Source organism: Rhinatrema bivittatum, chromosome 3 (assembly GCF_901001135.1).
Source record: "Rhinatrema bivittatum chromosome 3, aRhiBiv1.1, whole genome shotgun sequence".
In the NCBI taxonomy this organism is placed as follows: Eukaryota; Metazoa; Chordata; class Amphibia; order Gymnophiona; family Rhinatrematidae; genus Rhinatrema; species Rhinatrema bivittatum.
This window is the reverse complement of record NC_042617.1, coordinates 323,690,134-323,710,119: the sequence shown is the minus strand read 5'-3', so window position 1 is coordinate 323,710,119 and position 19,986 is coordinate 323,690,134. Positions and strand designations below refer to the sequence as shown.

Below are 19,986 nucleotides of genomic sequence, written 5' to 3'. Positions count from 1 at the left end.
AGCACTCGTTTCACCTTAATTCCACCTTTTTTAATGCCATGGAATACATCTGATCTGGGCTTCCAAGATGGTATTTTTAAACAACATCAATGCCTGATGTAAACTCTTGACCTTTGCAGCTGCTCCTTTCAGTTTTTTCCTAACCATTTTTCTAATGTTATCATAATCTCCCTTTTGAAAGTTAAATGCCATCACAGTAGATTTCCTTAGTGTCCTCCCTCTAGTTATCACTTATTGCCAATTGGCTCCAACACCATTACCCTTTTCAGCAAATCATGTACTTCATTAAGGATTAAGTCTAAAATAGCCCCCCCCCCCCTCCCCTTTTCAGTTCTTGTCCTACCTGCTCCATGAGGCATAAATGATTCCAAACTACCCGTTGCAATTATAAGGTAGTCTATGAATACAATTAAAAATCATACTTTGAATTGTGTGTATTTGAATGTCAGAAGTCTAAAAAATAAGATTGGAGAGTTAGAATATATAACACTGAACAAAGATGTAGTTCCCTGTACGTACCAGGATCAGTCCAGGACACCTGGGTTGTGACTCTGCACCAGTAGATGGAGACAGACTAAAACTTGTGGGCTGAACAAAGATGTAGATAAAATAGGCATCTCAAAGACCTACTGGTAGAAAGATGACTAATGGGACACTGATAATCAGGGTGCAAATTACATCAAAATAATAGCCCAGGTTAAACTGGTGGAGGGGTTGCACCCTATGTTAAAGATGACAAAATCAAACAGGATAAAAGTACTGCAGCTAATGAGGTACTCCCCCCATTTTAAAAAAGTTTTCCTAAAATGTAGGACTCTCACCTTAGAATGAACCTTCGTCTCTTCCATCCTGATATTGGACCACACCATCCGGTGGTCACTGGATCCCATATGATCATCTATTACAATATGAGAAATACTGTCCCCATTGGTAAGCACCAGGTCCAGTATTTCCCCCTCCCATGTGGGTTCTGTTACGAGTTGACAGAAAAGTTCTTACAGAGAATCCAGGATCTCCCTACTTCTAGAAGATACTGAAGCTGGGATGTCCCAATCAGCATCTGGCAGACTGAAATCCCCTAGCACCTTCCCTTTCACATCAGTCCTGTGAATATCCTCCATTAAATCGCCATCCATCTCTGTTTGTGATGGAGGTCTGTATATTACACTAATATAAATAGATGTTCCATTCCTTCTTTCCAGATTAACTCACAGTGCCTCCCCTCCTTACCTCGTAAGCTCAGCAATTCTGTTGCTTTAATATTGTGTACTGCCTGGGAGGCCCCAACCCTCTATCATTGCTGTGTATGCCGAACAAGAGTACACTCTGGACTTTGGAAATGAAAGCAGCGGATTTTAGGTGAAAAATAAATAATCTTTAAGAAATCAATGCAAAGCTAATGCCTGAAGTAAACAAACAGGAAGGATTAAGGTGTACAGGATTTATTAAAATATAACTTTTTGTGTTAGAAATAATTCTAGTATGTATTACTTTCAGTTATTGGATAAGGAAATAAATTCTCTTACAACTGCAAAAAACAAAATAACCCAGTATTAGCTGCACTAGGATGCTAACGTTGAAGCAGCTTACAAAGATGTTGGGTCCACTTTTTCTAGTGAGAGGAAGGTTTGTAGCTTATGATCAAAGTCTATGGGTCTGTTCTGAGGCTCCCTGTACTTCCGGGTCATTTTGTCACCAAGGTATGGAATGAGCTCACAGCGCTCCACAAACTGCTCCAGCTGCTTCTTGTATTTCTTCCGCACATATTCCGAGTTCCTGGGGTTATAGGCTGGAAGAAAACAGAAGACACCATGGCCAAGACAATTCTGTTTGATGTATATAAACAGTTTTGAACCCACCATGGACCAGGTAAGAATCTACCTCCCTTCAACAAACTATTTGCCTAACAGGATACAGTTGTAACCTCATGTACTTTCAGTTAGCCCAATAGACTAAATGACCGACCCAGCCATTGTATATTCATACGTTCTCATTCTCCAGTTTTTTTTCTGTCCTTTATTTTTTGGCTACTCTAGCCCCCAAGTTCATTCTCCCTGTTATTTGTAACTGCACTTCGGCCTTCCTGTTATTCCCTAAGTTTGATGTAAACCGGCCTGATATGAAGCTTGTCATGAAGTTCGGTATAAAAAAATGTTAAATAAATAATAAATAAATGTATTCTGAGCATCCACTCAGTGCACTCTGTGAATCCCTTGGCACAAACTGATCTAACCTCTGGCCTTGTTCAAATGATTTTCCATGTTAATCAGTTCCTTGCCGATTTTCCGCTCTTCTGTTCCCATTTTTCTTCTCTAGGTCTGCTTTGATTGAGCTTTCTCACTGACCCTTGCTTTATGATCCCCTCTTTCTCTGTTGCTGCCTCTTTTCTCTTTCATGCTACCTTGATCCCTTTTTTCGCATGGTTTCTCTCATTCATTCTTTGGCCCTCTTTCCAATGTTGGTTGTCTTGTTGAGTTTTATCTTTTATCTCTGTATTTATTACTTCTTTCTTACCCTGTGCAGGCTCTTTCCTCTCATTCACCCCGATCTTGTGGCTGCTTCACTTTCCTTTTCTGTGCCTCTCCCTCTTTCCCACCTGTCTCTTTTCTCTCCCGCATTGCTGTGTGCATCTTCATCTCTCTCCCATTGTGTTTCTGCTTTCCCCATTTCGCTGTGTGCATTTCCCACACCTCTTTCCATAGCATCTCCTCTGCACCCCGTGCACTCCCACTCTCTTCCTGGACTGCTGCAACACTGTGATCTTGCTGTCTGTGTCTGGGAATATAAATATTTGATATTCTATTTTATTGGTAGTGGAACTGGTGTTACTTTCCTATACCGTTTGTCCTTACCTATGTCCCTTTACTATCGGAACTGCTGTTTATTTATTTATTTGTTTATTTAATAGCATTTCTATACCGACTTTCACAGACAAGTCTGACCAAGACGGTTTACAACTTCCAATAAAAAGAATAAAATAAAGTGATAATTAAACAAAAAAACAAATATATAAAAACAAATGAATAAAATAAAATACAAATAGAAAAAGTAAAGTAATAGATAGAAACAAAATACAATGTATGTTTATAATCCCTAATTCTTTAACATAATTATACTAATTTTATAAAAAAAACAAGAAAAGTCTGAAAGTAGAGGAAAAACAATAACCACTGTTTTCACATGGTTTGGCTGAACCTGATTAAGCTATTGAAAGCATTATGTATGTTAAATGAATAACCGTTAATAATATAAGAGTCTTTAAGAAGATGGATTCGTTTCTACAAGTCCTGCAAAGGCCATCTTAAATAAATACGTTTTTAGTACCTTCTTAAATTCTTTATGATCAGTGAGTAACCTTAGTGTATTTGGAAGCGAATTCCAAAGTATGGGTCCTGCCACTGAAAATGCTCTCTCTCTGGTTATATTGAGTCTGGCTAGCCTAACCGTAGGAATATCAAGTAGATACTTAGAAGTAGATCTAAGATTTCTAGTTGGTTTATATAACCGCAATGAAGTACAGAGCCAGGTTGAGTATGAATCATGTATTAATGAATGGATTAATGACAGTATTTTATATTTCACCCTAAATTTAATAGGCAACCAGTGCAAACTAAATAAAATAGGGGAAATATGATGTCTCAAAGATGATCCTGTCAGTAATCGAGCAGCAGAATTCTGAATCTGTTAATGTCCTGCTGTAACTATGTGCCTATGTAACTACACATTACTGGTGTGATCATATGCCTCTGTCTTACTTGTAAGCCAAGGTTAAGTGGATTATTGTGTAGTCTGATTTTATGTTCATGTATTCATCTTAAGGTTATTTATTATTGCTGGTTTGTCTTCAGCTCAGCTCTTTCTGCACATTTTCTCCTAATATCTCTGTACATTGTGGGTGGACAGAGTAGATGGAGTAGGCCTGCTGAAGCAGAATATGGAGAAGCCATGTGTTGTGATTGCTCGCATCCTGAATTTTGTAGATGGAGTGGAGATTCATAAAAATATAAGAATTGCCATACTGGGTCAAACCAAGGCTCCTTCAAGCCCAGCATCATGTTTCCAACAGTGGCCAATTCAGGCAACAAGTTCCTGGCAAGTACCCAAACAGCAAATAGTTTCCATGCTGCTATCACGCAGTGAGGGCCTTTAGAAGGAAAGGCCCCCACGCCCCCTAACCGCAGCAGCCAATCGGGGACCAGGCGCCCCGATGACCACATTTTCCCAGCGACTAACAGGCCTCTTAAAGCCCCGAACGGAACTCAGGCGCCGCACGCTGGGCGTCACACGCCGAAGGTGCGCGACAAAGGGGCAGCCCCCTTTGTTCGCCCCTTCGTGTGCCCCAGAAGTGCACCCGCTCAAACAACTGACGACTCAGACGACTCCAAACTCTGACAACTCACCGGGACTCCAGCACCCACTCAAACAATTCAAACAACTCAGATGACTCCAGATTCAGACAACTCAGACGACTCCAGACTCAGACAACTCACCGGGACTCCAGCACCCACTCAAACAATTCAGACGACTCTTTCATCTAAAGTAACTCAAGCATCTAAAATGCATCCAGCCTTTCCAATCCCAATTCTACATCACTGCTTATCACAGAAAAGAATTCCAACCAGACAAGCACACTATCGCAACCTAAAAACACTCACACCAATCCTAGTTGCTCCAATAACCCAACTCCTAGGCCTCACCCTATTTACCCTATCCTTATTCAATGCGCAATCACTGACCAAAAAATCCCTAATCCTCAATGACTATCTCACCGACGCTAAGCCGGACATATGCGCAATAACTGAAACCTGGCTGAAACCATCAGACACTGCAATAATAAACCAGTTACCGACGCTAACCTATGACATCTTCTCCCTTCCTAAACTGAAAAAGAAGGGAGGGGGAATTCTTGCAACTAAAAAAGACCTCAGGTTCTCGCACCATCCGGTCCACTCCGATACCAAACTCGAAATTGGCTTCTTCACATCACACCAACTTCAAATTCTACTCGTCTATGCCCCCCCGGGCCTCATAGAAACTGATGTCTCCCATATCATCAAAATAACCACTACAGTCCTCAACCTGGATGCCCCAGCAATAATATTAGGAGACTTCAATCTACACATAGACAAGCCTTCTCTCTCTCCCAGCTGCCAAACACTTCTCCTAGCCTTCTCAGCGATGGGCTTTACTCAAATAGTCAATAATCCTACACATAAAGCAGGTCATACACTGGACCTGATCTTTATCAACAAAGGCATAAAATCGCCCTCCCCTCCGATAAATATGAAGGTACCCTGGTCGGATCACTCCTTGATCTCCACCTCATTCTTGCTGGATAAAACTAGCTCCCCTCATACACCTTCACCTTCCTTTCCCTACAGGAGATCTTGCCCCCCTGAAGACCTAAACAATCATTTGGTCCAACACCTTCCCGCTATAGAGCTCACAGACCCCAACACTGCCCTCCGCTCTTGGAATACAGTCACAGAATCCATAGCCAACAAGCTCTGCCCTCTAACAACAAAAAAAATCCCACCCGAATGCCTCCAAAAGACAACCCTGGTTCACCAACGAACTTAGAAGGCTCAAACAAAATTTGAGACAGAAGGAAGCTAATTGGCGGAAATCTCCAAGCGCCAGCACACTCTCTGCCTACAAACTCACGCTACACCTTTACAAGGCCTCCACCTCCAAGTCAAAAAGGGATTTCTATGCGTCCAAAATACACAACATGATCTTTGACGCTAAAGCTCTATTCTCCTATGTTTCCACCTTCACTCAAGTCCCCTCCCCAGAATGCCCCAGTACTCAAGCTCAATCTAAAGCAGAAGAACTCACTCTCTTTTTTCAAAACAATCATAAATCTTCTTACTCAACTACCCTCTAAGATCGCCCCCCTACCATCGACTCTACAGACTCCCATCAAAAATATTCACCTCGAAACTTTCGAACCCACCTCCTCCTCTGAAATTCAAACCATTCTCAGAAGAATGAAACCATGTTCGCACCCGGCGGACCATATTCCCACCAAACTTCTCCTCTCAATCCCAGACACCATCGCCAAAACACTGGCGGACATCATCAACTGTTCTCTCTCCCATGGTTCCTTCCCAGAAGACCTCAAACAGGCCTCGCTCAAACCACTCCCAAAAAAATCCAATTTGGAACCAAAAGACCCCAACAACTACCGCCCAATAGCCAATCTCCCCTTCATCGCTAAGATTATGGAAAGGCTTGTGAACTCTCAACTATCGGACTACATCGAAGATAACAAACTTCTATCTGCCTCGCAATATGGATTCCGCAAAAATTTAGGCACAGAATCCCTCCTTACTTCCCTTACAGACCTCCTCATCCTAGGTCTCGACAAAGGTCAATCTTTTCTATTGGTCCTTCTGGATCTTTCGGCAGCCTTTGATACCGTCAATCACTCCATCCTCATCAACCAGTTAGCTGCGATAGGAATTTCCGGCTCTGCTCTCTCCTGGTTCAAATCCTCTCTCACCAACAGAAGTTATAAGGTCAAAATCCAGAACAAAGAATCATCACGCCACGACTCATCCATCGGAGTCCCACAAGGCTCCTCTTTATCCCCTACACTCTTTAATATTTACCTCCTACCACTTTGCCAACTCCTCACCAACCTCAACTTAAAACACTTTCTCTATGCAGACGATATCCAGAACCTGATCCCCAACAAAGATTCATACTCAAAAACCCTCGACTACTGGGAGTCCTGTCACCTAGAAATCAAAGTCTCCTCAACAGCCTAAATCTAGTACTAAACTCCTCCAAAACCGAAATATTACTCATAACTCCTGAAAACAGCAATCTCACCGCCTATCATCCAACCAAACCTCAAACCACTCAAGTGAGAGATCTAGGTGTGCTAATCGACAATAAGCTGAACTTCAAAGCCTCCATCAATGGAACTACCAAAGACTGCTTCTACAAACTGCAAGTTTTAAAAAGGATAAGACCCCTCTTCCATGCCAAAGACTTCAGAACCATCCTCCAAGCTCTCATTTCTCTAAGTTAGACTACTGCAACTCTACTTTACTGGTCTCCCTTCCACATATACCAAACTGCTCCAAATGGTTCAAAACGCAGCAGGCCCGTCTACTTACAAACACCAGAAAAAGAGATCATATCTCCCCAGTCCCTAAAAGGACCTTCACTGGTTACCAATCCATTCAGAGTCATCTACTACAAATCCATCACCTTGATATACAAAATTATTCACCAACATACCACAATCGACCTACAAATTCCCCTCCGCTTACACAAATCCACAAGACTGACCAGAGAAGCATACAGAGGATCCCTCCAAGTTCTCCCTACCAAAACCACTAATCACAGCACCTTAAGAGACCGAGCCTTCTCCACAGCAGGCCCACCTTTATGGAACTCCATCCCCTCAGACCTCAGAAATGAGCCATGCCTCCTAACCTTTAGGAAACGACTCAAGACATGGCTGTTTAGGCAAGCATTCCCGAACTCCAACTAATATGCCTCACCAGCAAAATATCCTACACAGCAGCTGTATATATTATACTGTATTCTGTATATATTGTATACCTGTATATAATTAACTTCTTCTATCTCTCTTTATTTCCTCCACCCCAGTTCAATAGTCCTTGTTAATTGTAACTGCATCTCTTCTTCAAGTTTATCTATGTTCTTTGTTGTATTCATTGCACCCCTGTTTTTTATGTAAACCGACATGATGTGAATGCTTCATGAATGCCGGTATAAAAAAACCTTAAATAAATAAATAAGGAGAGTTGCTTTACAAGGGATCAAAGGTTATATTGTTCCAGGATTCCTTCACAGTAGTAGCTACTAAGAGGAAAGTTTTGCTTTCGTATGTACACACCTGATACCCAGTTAAGCTAAAGGTTTAGCATCAAGGGAAGGCTATGATATTGGATACCATAAAAGAAGCACTGTTGTTCTAGCAAAATGTAGGATCTACATGAGGCCTTACCCATTCGGCATCTTGGCCTATAGCAGAGACCTAAACAGTGATCCGGAGGATCCAGTTTGGGACATAAGTACAATATTGTGGGATGAGCAACTATAATATTTTCAATGCTCTCTATGTAAGGGGAACATTTACTGGTTCTATTGTGCATTTTTCTTTTGTGATATGCTTATGATACATTAAGGAGGGCTTTCTTGAGGGTGGTGTACTGGGAGAGGGCCCCCAAGCATACAGCAGTGAGTAGAGTCAGTGGTTTGATAAGAACATAATAAATTGCCATACTGGGTCAGACCAAGGGTCCATCAAGCCCAGCATCCTGTTTCCAACAGTGGTTAATATAGGCTACAAGTACCTGGTAAGTACCCATACACTAAGTAAATCCCATGCTATGCTGCTGATGCCAGTAATAGCAGTGGTGATTCCCTAAGTCAACTTGATTAAAGGAAAATTGGTTCTTACCTGCTAAGTTTCATTCCTGTAATACCATGGATCAGTCCAGACTCCTGGGTTTTGCCTCCCTTCCAGCAGATGGAGACAGAGAAAGTTTCACAGGCACTGCCTTATAACCCAGTGTGCCACCTGCAGCTCCTCAGTATTTCACAGTACCCAAGCAGAGAATTCATTGACCAAAAAACTTTTTTCTTTTTAATCTATGTGCCCCTGAATGAGCAGTGGATTGGGAGAAAACAATTTAGAATGAACATCTTAACAAAAATATTGAGAACCTATGTCATTCTTCAGGAAAATATCAAAATTACCAGAGATCGAGCAGACTCTCCAAGAAAAATCCCAACCTCCCCAGTGGGTGGGCGTCTGGACTGATCTGTGGTACTACAGGAACAAAAATTAGCAGGTAGGAACCAATTTTCCTTTCCCTGTACGTACCCGGATCAGTCCAGACTCCTGGGATGTACCAAAGCTTCCCTAATTGGGGTGGGACCACAAGAGTCCTGCTTGAAGGTCACTTCTGCCAAAATTGTTCACGTCCGGAACCTGGACGTCCAAACGGTATTGTCTGGCAAAAGTATGTAAATACTTCCAAGTAACTTTGACTCACATGAACTCCAATATCAAATATTTTTTGTATTAGTACTCAGGTGAAAATACCACACTGTCATAAATCAAAAATTCACCAGTACTATAGATATATGGGACAGACGCTTAAGGTAAATTATGACCTGTCATAATAGGCTTCATCTCATGAGCAAGTTTGCTGGATGATTGGCCTTATATTTAATCATCGGTCAATATCATGTATCATCAAATAATTTTTTGGTGTTTTCATTTGCTTAGTGCGATTCGTGTAACTTAACTTTGTGAAGTCGCTGAAGCCATCAATACGCCCGACATGGTTCCATGTTTCGAATGCTCCTCGTTCTTTGTCACGGGCTAGTATTCAGCGTCTGAGAGATAAAATCAATATTATCTCGGTGGCAATATAAGACATTCACAACAATCCATAAAATATCAATAGGGCCATACATCAGTTTTGGAAAGCCGTAGGCAAGCACTTACTGAATTTGTAGTCCTTTAGGATTTAGGAATTCAAAGTTTCAATGATGGCGAATCTGTTTCATTTCCTGTACAGGCGCCGGAAATGTGTCTTAATATATGCAGGGGTGCCATCATGACTGCTCTATGATGTCTTTCGCACTAGGTTAATGTGTACCATTCGATTGTGAGGTTCAATCCGTTAGGATGCACTGAATTCAACTTGTAGATCCAGAATTGTTCTCTGTAGTTGAGATGGGTTTTGGTATTGCCACCTCTGGGGTTCATATATACCATCTCTGTTACTCGCCATTTAATATCCTGGAATACATGATGATGTATGCAGTGAGTGGATTGTTGTGAATGTCTTATATTGCCACCGAGATAATATTGATTTTATCTCTCAGACGCTGAATACTAGCCCTTGACAAAGAACGAGGAGCATTCAAAACATGGAACCATGTCGGGCGTATTGATGGCTTCAGCGACTTCACAAAGTTAAGTTACACGAATCGCACTAAGCAAATGAAAACACCAAAAAATTATTTGATGATACATGATATTGACCGATGATTAAATATAAGGCCAATCATCCAGCAAACTTGCTCATGAGATGAAGCCTATTATGACAGGTCATAATTTACCTTAAGCGTCTGTCCCATATATCTATAGTACTGGAGAATTTTTGATTTATGACAATACTTCCAAGTAGCCACCAGTGGATCTGACCCCCTGGGCATTTTCTTAGGAGGATCTCCAGACACTCTGCGCCAGGGAGCACTCCTCTTATTGATCCTACTGGCCAAGAAAGCCTGGTGCATCAGGAATACGTGGTGCATCAGAAATCGGAAGAAACCTGAAGGGCCCCCGAGATCTCCCTCCTGGGAGTCGGAATCATTTATTTATTTATTTATTTATTTATTTATTTAGGATTTTTATATACCAACATTCTTACATTACATGTAAATCATACCGGTTTACATAGAACAAAAACAAGACTGCTGGAGAATAATTCCATAGTCTGATACAGTGAACAATTACAAATTAAACTTGTTAATAAACTAACAAAAGGGTACTTAACTTGGAAATGGTTTATATAACAGAAAATGTACAAAAAGGAAATTAAATGAGGCACCAAGGGTTGCATGAAGGGGAGCACAAAGGGGAAAACCCTGGTGGCGAGGCGCTTTTCAACCGCCGACGAAGGTCTCCGTGACGTCATGGGAGGGGGCGTGGTCTCTCTCGCGATGTCATCTCACCTCCCGATGTTCTAATTTCCTCTCAGTTCCTTCTTTTTTTTTTTAACTTTAAAAGGTGGAAAATTAAAGTTACTGCAGGGGCCCTAGATGTTAATGGGCCTCCCCGCTCGCCCGGCGGCAAGGCGCCCCTCAACCGCCGACGAAGGTCTCCGTGACGTCGTGGGAGGGGGCGTGGTCTCTCTCTCTCGCGATGTCATCTCACCTCCCGATGTTCTAATTTCCTCTCAGTTCCTTCTTTTTTTTTTAACTTTAAAAGGTGGAAAATTAAATCATCCCTAGATGGATCCCTTGAGGCCCCCCGGGCCTCATCAGGGTTGAAATCGGCAGGAGACTGCCTTTTCCTCCACTGCGCGAAAAGCTCCCAAAATGGCCGTCATTCCCGTGCTGAGAGGGAACGGTTCGGCTTGATGCTCCGTCGCAGCCGGCAACCGTTCAGGGCTGCCGCGGTGTCCTCCGAAGATCCCTAACCCCTGGGGAGACAGCGGGCACATTGACCGGCCTGTGGGAGGCTCGGGGAACGCTTACCACAACGTGACCAACGGCTCGCACGAGGCATGGCATAGTCGACTCGGGCAGTGGGGCAGGCGCTGAAATCTGTGGGAAGGGAGGGAAGAGTGCTGAGAACAAGAGCGGAGAAATAAAAATTTGAGAGAAGACCAATTCACTGCTTCCCTCTGAGAAACTTGATTGGGCCAGCAGCCAGAAAAACAGCCTCTGCTCTGTTTACTTTTTTTTTTTTTTAAACTTTACTAAGAAGGCAGAAGTCAAAGGATACTTCCCTGAAGGGACAAAGGCTGCTCAAAACCCTCGCTGAAGAGGAGGGAGCTGGACCACCAGCTGTCACCCCCGGAGCCTGAAGAGCAAGTTTGGGGTTCCCAACCCCTGCTCGTCTGTGAGCCTACGACCAGGGGGGATGGTTCCACCAGGACCTGCTAACCCCCTGGGAGGACAGAAGCCACTGAAAAACTGCCTTAGCGTGTCTTCGGTTCAGAACCACAGGTTTTGCACCACCTCCATCTGCTGAAGACAGAGAAATACAGAAGAGCTGCAGGTGGCACACCGGGTTATAAGGTGCTGGAAGGGAGGCAAAACCCAGGAGTGGACTGATCCAGGTAAGTACAGGGAATAGCAGTTAATGGACTTCTCCTCCAAGAACTTATCCAAACCTTTTTTAAACCTAGCTACACTAACTGCACTAACCACATTCTCTGGCAGCAAATTCCAGAACTTAATTGTACACTGAGTGAAAAAGAATTTTCTCTGATTAGTTTTAAATGTCCTACTTGCTAACATCATGGAGTGCCCCCTAGTTCTCCTATTATCTGAGAGTAAATAACCGATTCACATCTACTCGTTCAAGACATCTCATGATCTTAAAGACCTCTACCATATCCCCCCTCGGCCGTCTCTTCTCCAAGCTGAACAGTCATAACTTCTTCAGCCTTTCCTCATAGGGGAGCTGTTCCATCCCTTTTTTTTATTTTGTATGCCCTTCTCTGTACCTTAAGAACATAAGAACATGCCATACTGGGTCAGACCAAGGGTACATCAAGCCCAGCATCCTGTTTCCAACAGTGGCCAATCCAGGCCATAAGAACCTGGCAAGTACCCAAAAACTAAGTCTATTCCATGCTACTGTTGCTAGTAATAGCAGTTGATTTCTAAGTCAACTTAATTAATAGCAGGTAATGGACTTCTCCTCCAAGAACTTATCCAATCCTTTTTTAAACACAACTATACTAACTGCACTAACCACATCCTCTGGCAACAAATTCCAGAGTTTAATTGTGCGTTGAGTGAAAAAGAACTTTCTCCGATTAGTTTTAAATGTGCCACGTGCTAACTTCATGGAGTGCCCCCTAGTCTTTCTATTATCTGAAAGCGTAAATAACCGATTCACATCTACCCGTTCTAGACCTCTCATGATTTTAAACATCTCTATCATATCCCCCCTCAGCCGTCTCTTCTCCAAGCTGAAAAGTCCTAACCTCTTTAGTCTTTCCTCATAGGGGAGCTGTTCCATTCCCCTTATCATTTTGGTAGCCCTTTTCTGTATCTTCTCCATCACAATTATATCTTTTTTGAGATGTGGCGACCAGAATTGTACACAGTATTGAAGGTGCGGTCTCACCATGGAGCGATACAGAGGCATTATGACATTTTCTGTTTTTTTCACCATTTCCTTTCTAATAATTCCCAACATTCTGTTTGCTTTTTTGGCTGCAGCAGCACACTGAACCGAAGATTTCAATGTGTTATCCACTATGATGCCTAGATCTCTTTCTTTTTTAAGATGCAGCGACCAGAATTGAACAGTACTCAAGATGCGGTCTCACCATGGAGCGATACAGAGGCATTATGACGTTTTCCGTTTTATGCACCATTTCCTTCCTAATAATTCCTAATAATTCTTTTTTTATTGTCACAGCACAGTGAACTGACAATTTCAATGTATTATCTAAAACGACGCCTAAATCTTTTTCCTGGGTGAAGCTCCTAATTTTGAACCTAATATCGTGTAACTATTGCATGGATTATTTTTCCCTATATACATCAACTTGCATTTGTCTGCATTAAATTTCATCTGCCATTTGAATGCCCAATCTTCCAGTCTTGCAAGGTCCTCCTGCAATTTAACTATTCTGAAAAATTTTGTATAGTCTGCAAATTTGATTACCTCACTCGTATTCCTTTCTAGATCATTTATAAATATATTGAAAAGCATTGGTCCATGCACAGATCCCTGAGGCACTCCACTGAGAAAATTGGCCATTTAATCCTACTCAGTCCTGTGTAGCTTCACGAGAGTCTTGCTTATTAGCGGAATCGGAAGGTACGCATATAGTAGACCTGTGTTCCAGGGGCAGGCGAAGGCATCCATGGTTGGTGCTCTTCGGTCCCTGTGCAGGGAGCAGAAGCAATCCACTTTGCAGTTCTGATAGGCTGACCCCATCGGTGGAAGATTCTGCTCGCAACAGAGGGATCCAGAGACCACTTGTGGGGCTGGAAACTGGCTGAGGCGGTCTGCTACTGCATGCTGTGTGCCTGCCAGATAAGTGGCTCGCAGCAGTATTGAGTGCGACAGGGCCCAGGCCCAAATCTGTGCCGTCTCTTGGCAGAGCAGGTAAGAAATGTTTGTTCAGGTACCACACTGCAACATGGTTGTCTGTTCGAATCAAGACTACCTTGTTTGAGAGGCAGTGCATGAATGCATAAAGGGCATACTGCATCGCTCGAAGCTCTAGGAAGTTGATCTGATAGGTTGCTTCGGCTTTTGTCCAAATCCCTTGGGTTTGAAGGCCTTCGACATGGGTTCCCCAACCTAGGTTGGAGGTGTCTGTGGTTAAGGTCACCTGAGGAGCTGGTTGCTGGAAGGGAAGCCTGTTTGTAAGTTGGCCTTGTGAGTCCACCAGGCAAGGGACAGACGAAGCTGGCTCATTATGTGGACAAGGGATGAAAGCGGTTGAGTGGCTTGGTGCCACTGATTTTAAAGTCCATTGTGTCACTCTCATGGTTAGGCGTGCCATTGGGGTGACGTGGACTGTTGACGCCACATGGCCGAGCAGCGTGAGTAATTGGCGAGCCTAGGCTGTTTGTCGACGGCGGATAGAGCTGGCAAGGTTGGACAGCATGGTTGCATGGTCATCGGGTAAGAATCTCTTGGCCACTGTTGTGTTCAGTTCTGCTTCTATAAAGGGAGATGGTGGCAAGTGGGATTTCGGGTAGTTGATCAGAAACCTCAATGAGTGCAGCAGATGTATGGTGAGACTGAGGGAGTCGAGGATTCCTTGCCTGGACTGGCTTTTGAGCCAGTCGTCCAGATATGGAACGACATGGATGCCTTTGCGAACACTCGGGGTGCCGAGGATAGGCCGAATGGCAGTACCTTGTATTGATAGTGTCTGTGACCCACCACAAATCGCAGGTATTTGCGATGAGGAGGGAAGATTGCTGTTGTGTCTGTCGGTCGCAGATGGCTGCGACCGCTCTGCCTCAACTCTCTTCTACCCTTTTCCTCCTCCCTTGGAAGGATGGCTGTCTCCACTGCTGTTTGCCGAAACCCTCGGCGTCTCCGAGCCAGCATGGGCGTCCCCATCCTCCATGCTTCTTCCTGAGGCCTCCTAGGGCACGCGCGCACGCTGCCTACATTTTTGAATACGTCATGGCGGGAACCTTGGGGGCAGCTGCACCGCATGACGTCAGTACCTCCGGGTATTTCAACCTCCGCTCTGCTCCAATTCAACGAGTTAGCAAGGACTTCGGTTTTGCTACTCTGACCGCTTCTAAGCTGCTCACTTGGATTTCTCACTACCCTCCAGGGTATCTCACTCCTTCGGAAGCTCTGGGTACCCGCTCCTCGGGGGCCTCTCGCTTCTACTCGCCCTCTGGGGTTAATCTGCCTAACCTTAAGGACACCCGCTCCTCGGGGGTCCTGTCTGCTTTCTTTCAGGAACCCTCAACGCTCCTAGGTACTTGCTCCTCGAGGGCCTACTCTACTCAGGGTATCCTTCATCTCGGACCTCGGGTCCCTCTCTTCATTCAACTACCGAAGGAAGTTATCAGCACTGCATCTCTGTGAGTACCATTACGCTCCAGCTCTCTTCATTTCACCCTTCAGGTTCACGGCCTATCCTGTGCTGTGGAACACTACCAGACCTTTGCTACATCTGGTGAGACCATTGACTACAGAGACTGTCTGAGCTTACTGTGTTATCGCTGGACTACAGTACTGTCCGTTCCTTGGGCAAGATTCAACTCTTCAACAGCAGTATAATAAAGCTTTCTTTCCTCAGTGTCTGCTTACTAGAGTCTAGCCAATCGTTGTGGTTCCCCACGGGGCCCCTTCCCGTGGGAGGAGTCATCGCCACTTCGACCAAGAGTCCACAATATGCCACAAACCCAACAGATTGCTAACTCCATGGACTCAGCTCAGCTCACAGCCATGCAGGCCATTCCTGGCCTAGCCCAGTGGATCACTGAGCAACAAAAGTCTCTGGAAAGCTTGGCTGCTGCCTTCAATCAGTTACATGCACAACTGAATACTTCGGCAACTCCAGTGAAAGAATTGCTGTCTCCGGTGGTGTCTGTCAAGACCACCGTACTGTTATCCATGCCTACCCGCTTCACGGGTGAAGCAAGGATGTATAGAGGATTTGTTAACCAAGGCAATATGCATTTTTCTTTGCAGCCTACCCTCTTTCCCACAGAGACTTCCAAGACCATCTATATCCTATCTCTACTTGAAGGAGGAGCCTTGGCTTGGGCTTCACTGTTATGGGAACATGAAGATCCTATCCTGAATGACCTATCAGGATTTCTGAAACTTTTCAAGTCTGTCTTCGATGATCCAACTCACCACACCATCGCTGGATCTGCTCTGCTCAATCTCCAGCAAGGTAATAAGCCCCTAGCAGACTATGCGATCGAATTCAAGACTTTAGCATCCAAACTACATTGGGACACAGTATGTTTATGTGCTATCTTCTTGGAGGGTCTCAACTCTTGCTTAAAGGATGAACTGGTGGCTCGCGATCTGCCTGATACCCTTGAATCTCTCATGGAACTGGCTGGGAGAATAGACCGCCGGATTCGAGACCGGACTCAAGAGGCTAAGAGTCCTCGGAAGCTTGTCCCAGGAGCTAACCATCCTAAACCTGTGCCAATTGCCTCAAGCCTACTGTCTGCACCCTTAGAAGAAGACAAGCCTATGCAATTAGAAAGAAATCATTTAACTTCTAAAGAAAGACGATTCCACAAACGGATGGGGTTATGCACGTACTGTGGCCAATCAGGCCACGCTGTCCAAACCTGTCCCATCTGTCCGGGAAACTGACTGGCCTAGGAACTGCAGGACGACGACTCCTAGGCCTCACCGCTCCAACTCCTCCATTGTCTCTACCAGTCTCACTCCTCTGCGGAAGCCTGGAGTTTCAGACACTTGCCCTCATAGACTCTGTTGCTGGAGGAAATTTCATCTTAAAATGCTTACTAGAACATCTATGGATTCCTACCACACCAATAGCTAAGCCATTGCTATTATCTTCAATCCATGGAGAACCATTGCCTGGAGAGGTTTCTTTGATTTCCCAGGCCATTGGCCTGCGCACCGGAGCTTTACACTCTGAAACCATCAACTTCCTCGTATTGGAAAAGGCCATGCATCCGGTGGTACTTGGACTGCCCTGGGTACAAGATCATATGCCACAGTTTAACTGGGCAATGCTGGAATTATCCCATGGGGACCTGGCTGTCATGGCCGGTGTCTCACGGACGTCTCGCCAGTAATTGTTGCGTCCGTTGGTCTCAGACGGCTTCGACGTTTGTGCCTCACCTTTCTTCCTTCTCTCTCCTCAAGCCTTGGGAAGTTGGCTGCCACCGCATCTTCATGCCGCTCTCCCTGGCATCCCCGGATGGGCAACGGCATTCGCCATGTTTCCTAAGGGCCTCCTAAGGTGCGCACGCGCATGCCACCCTCTTCTTTATCCACGTCATGGCGGGAACCTCAGGGGCGTCCCCTCCGAGCGACGTCAGCACATCTTGGTATTTAGCCTGCCCTTCGTTTGCTAACAAACTGTGTTAGCAAGGATTGGAATTGCTCCGGTCTAAGCTGCTCTGCCACTTCCTAGCTGCCGCAGGAAGCTCTCTTCGCCCTTCGGAGTAATTCTACTTTAACTTGGGTACCCGCTCCTCGGGGGCCCTTCTGCTTTCTTTCAGGTGCCTATCCTGGGATAGCAGGTACTCGCTCCTCGAGGGCCTGCTCTATGTTATGACTGTCGCTGCCCGACATCTCCACTCAGCCCACCTTACCTTTTTTGCGACTCCTCCCGCAGTTGATGGATGTCTGGCTGCTGCGGGGTCTGCCTGCCGTCCTCTCCGGTGTCCCCGGTCCGGCTTGGGCGCTGATTCCCACCATGTTGTCCAGGTACCATAGGGTGTGCGCGCCGCGCGGCCCTGCTTCTTATTCTCTCTTTGGCGTGAACCTGGGGGCGTCCCCCTGTGATGACATCACGCATCCCGGATACAAAAGCCTACACTTTTTGCTAGCTAATCGAGTTAACAAGGATCGGGATCTCCTTAAAGATGGGATTCGCTCTCCGTACCTAGCTACTCTGCCTCTCCAACTTTTGGACTTTATCCTAACGGGGTACCCGCTCCTCGGGGGCCTCTCTCATTTCTTCCAGGTCGCTATCAGGAACCAGTACTCGCTCCTCGAGGGTCCATGTTCCCTGACTCGCTGCCTGAGCTTATCGCTTCTGCTTGGAAGAAACCTCTATCTACATCATCAGTGAGTTACCAACTTTATCTCTTCAGAGCTGTTCCCTGGAACCAGGTACTCGCTCCTCGAGGGCCTGCCTCTATTCCAGCTTCTGTGTCACCTTCTGGGAGAAACCTCTGTGTGAGTAACTTTACCAACGAGGCTCCATACCAGAACCCTGTGTATGCTCCACTGTACTCACTATCTCAGTCTTCTCCACTACAGCACAGCCATAGAGGGAATCGCTGTTCCAGTATCCTGAGAAACCCTAAGCCCAGCCGGGCTTCATCTCTACTCACTACTTCCACCTCTGGTGGCTTCTCAACTCTGTCTAATAAAAGATATAACTCTGTGTTGTGCGTCCCAAAGCTGAGCCTGACCTGTGGCCCCTCATGGGACTTCCCCCGTGGGCATGGTCAGCTGCCACAGTGTCCAAGGGTCCACCCAAAACCTTACAAACAATAACACCCTAATCTGGTGCCTGCCACTCTACAACTTCTGCCTGCCAGGACTCCAAAGATACAGCTTCTGCTTCAGTGAGTACTAACCTATCAGTCTATCTCACCTACAGCTTCATCACTCTACATATTTTATTTAACAGGTTTTTTTCTACCGACATTCGTGGTAACATTATATCGATTTACAATTAACTGAAAGACAGAAAATACAAATAACAGGGATGGGGATTAAAGGAGCAGGCGGAAGGAAAAAAAGGGAGAGCGGAGATGGAGGAAAGCCTGAGAGAGTGAAAGGAGATTAACTAAGACAGGAACAGAAAAATTGCAAATATGGCACAGAACCTTTCAAAGAACTATATACAATCCCGCAAAAAATACAAAATAAACAGTGGAAGTGGGTATTGTAAGGTAAAAGGATCAAAGATAGAGTAAAGGGGCGGGGTAAAATGGAGCTGAGAAAAAGTGAGACATTAAGGAATAATGATGAAACTGTGGAGGAGGGTAGGGTTTACAGGAGGTAGAGTGTGTGTGGGGTGTCTTATTCAGGATATGCCTGTTTAAATAACGAGGTCTTTAGTTTTTTTTTTAATTTAGAGGTACAAGGCTCTAGGCGGAGTTCAGTGGGCATGGAGTTCCATAGGAAGGGCTCTAACTCTAGTGGAGGTAAGGTGGGTGATTTTGGATGAAGGCGTATATAGGAAGCCTTTGTAGGCTGTTCTAGTGGGTTGGTTGGAAGGAAGGTAGCGGAGGGAGTCATCGAGCCAGTGTGTGTTAGGGTTGTATAGGGTTTTGTGTATAATGGTAAGGGTTTTGAAGAGAATGCGGGAGGAGATGGGGAGCCAATGGAGTTCCTTGAGGACAGAGGTGATGTGGTCAGATTTTCGGGTGCTGGTAATAATTCTGGCCGCTGCATTCTACAACATCTGAAGTGGCTTGATGGTATTGTATGGGAGGCCTGGGAGAAAGGAATTACAGTAGTCCAATTTGGAGCAAATGATGGCTTGTAGGACTGTGAGGAAGTTGTGGGCATGGAGTAGCGGTTTAAGTTTTTTAAGGACGTGGAGCTTAAAGAAGCCTTCTTTTAAAGTTGTGTTGGTGTGTTTTTTTAAATTCAGGTGGTGGTCTAAGATTACGCCGAGATCTCGTATAGAGTGTGGGAATGAGATTGCGTGGGTTTAGGGGTTGTTGGTGTAGGGCGGTAGCAGGTTGGGGTGATTGGAGATAATGAGTAGCTCTGTTTTGGATGTGATGAGGGCCAAGTGGAGTTCAGTGAGGAGGGTGTTTATTGATGTGAGGCAGTTTTCCCAGATCTTGAGGGATTTGGCTAGGGATTCTTGTATGGGGATGAGGTAGATAAAGACCAAAGGTCCATCCAGTTTGCCCAGCAAGATGTTTTTGGTACTAACAGTATTGCTCCTTTTTTAACTAACCCCTAGGTTCATCAATAATGCAGTGATAACGCCCGTGCTAAGAAAAAGGGGCGAGTTTAGGTAAATTTGGGAGTTACCACACCACGCGATAAACCCAACTTAAGAGAGT

General features: G+C 44.9%; 1 protein-coding gene across 5 annotated transcripts in view; it reads right to left on the bottom strand.

The window, feature by feature from the left end:
- Positions 1-1,426: 1,426 nt before the first annotated feature.
- Positions 1,427-19,986, bottom strand: part of AK9 (adenylate kinase 9) — an 829,950-nt gene continuing 811,390 nt past the window's right edge. For all 5 annotated transcript variants that reach the window (XM_029595283.1, XM_029595287.1, XM_029595288.1 and 2 more), the window contains one exon: positions 1,427-1,789. In XM_029595283.1, coding sequence (XP_029451143.1) covers positions 1,587-1,789 — 203 coding nt within the window. In that variant the 3' untranslated portion in view covers positions 1,427-1,586. The remainder of the gene's footprint in view (positions 1,790-19,986) is intronic.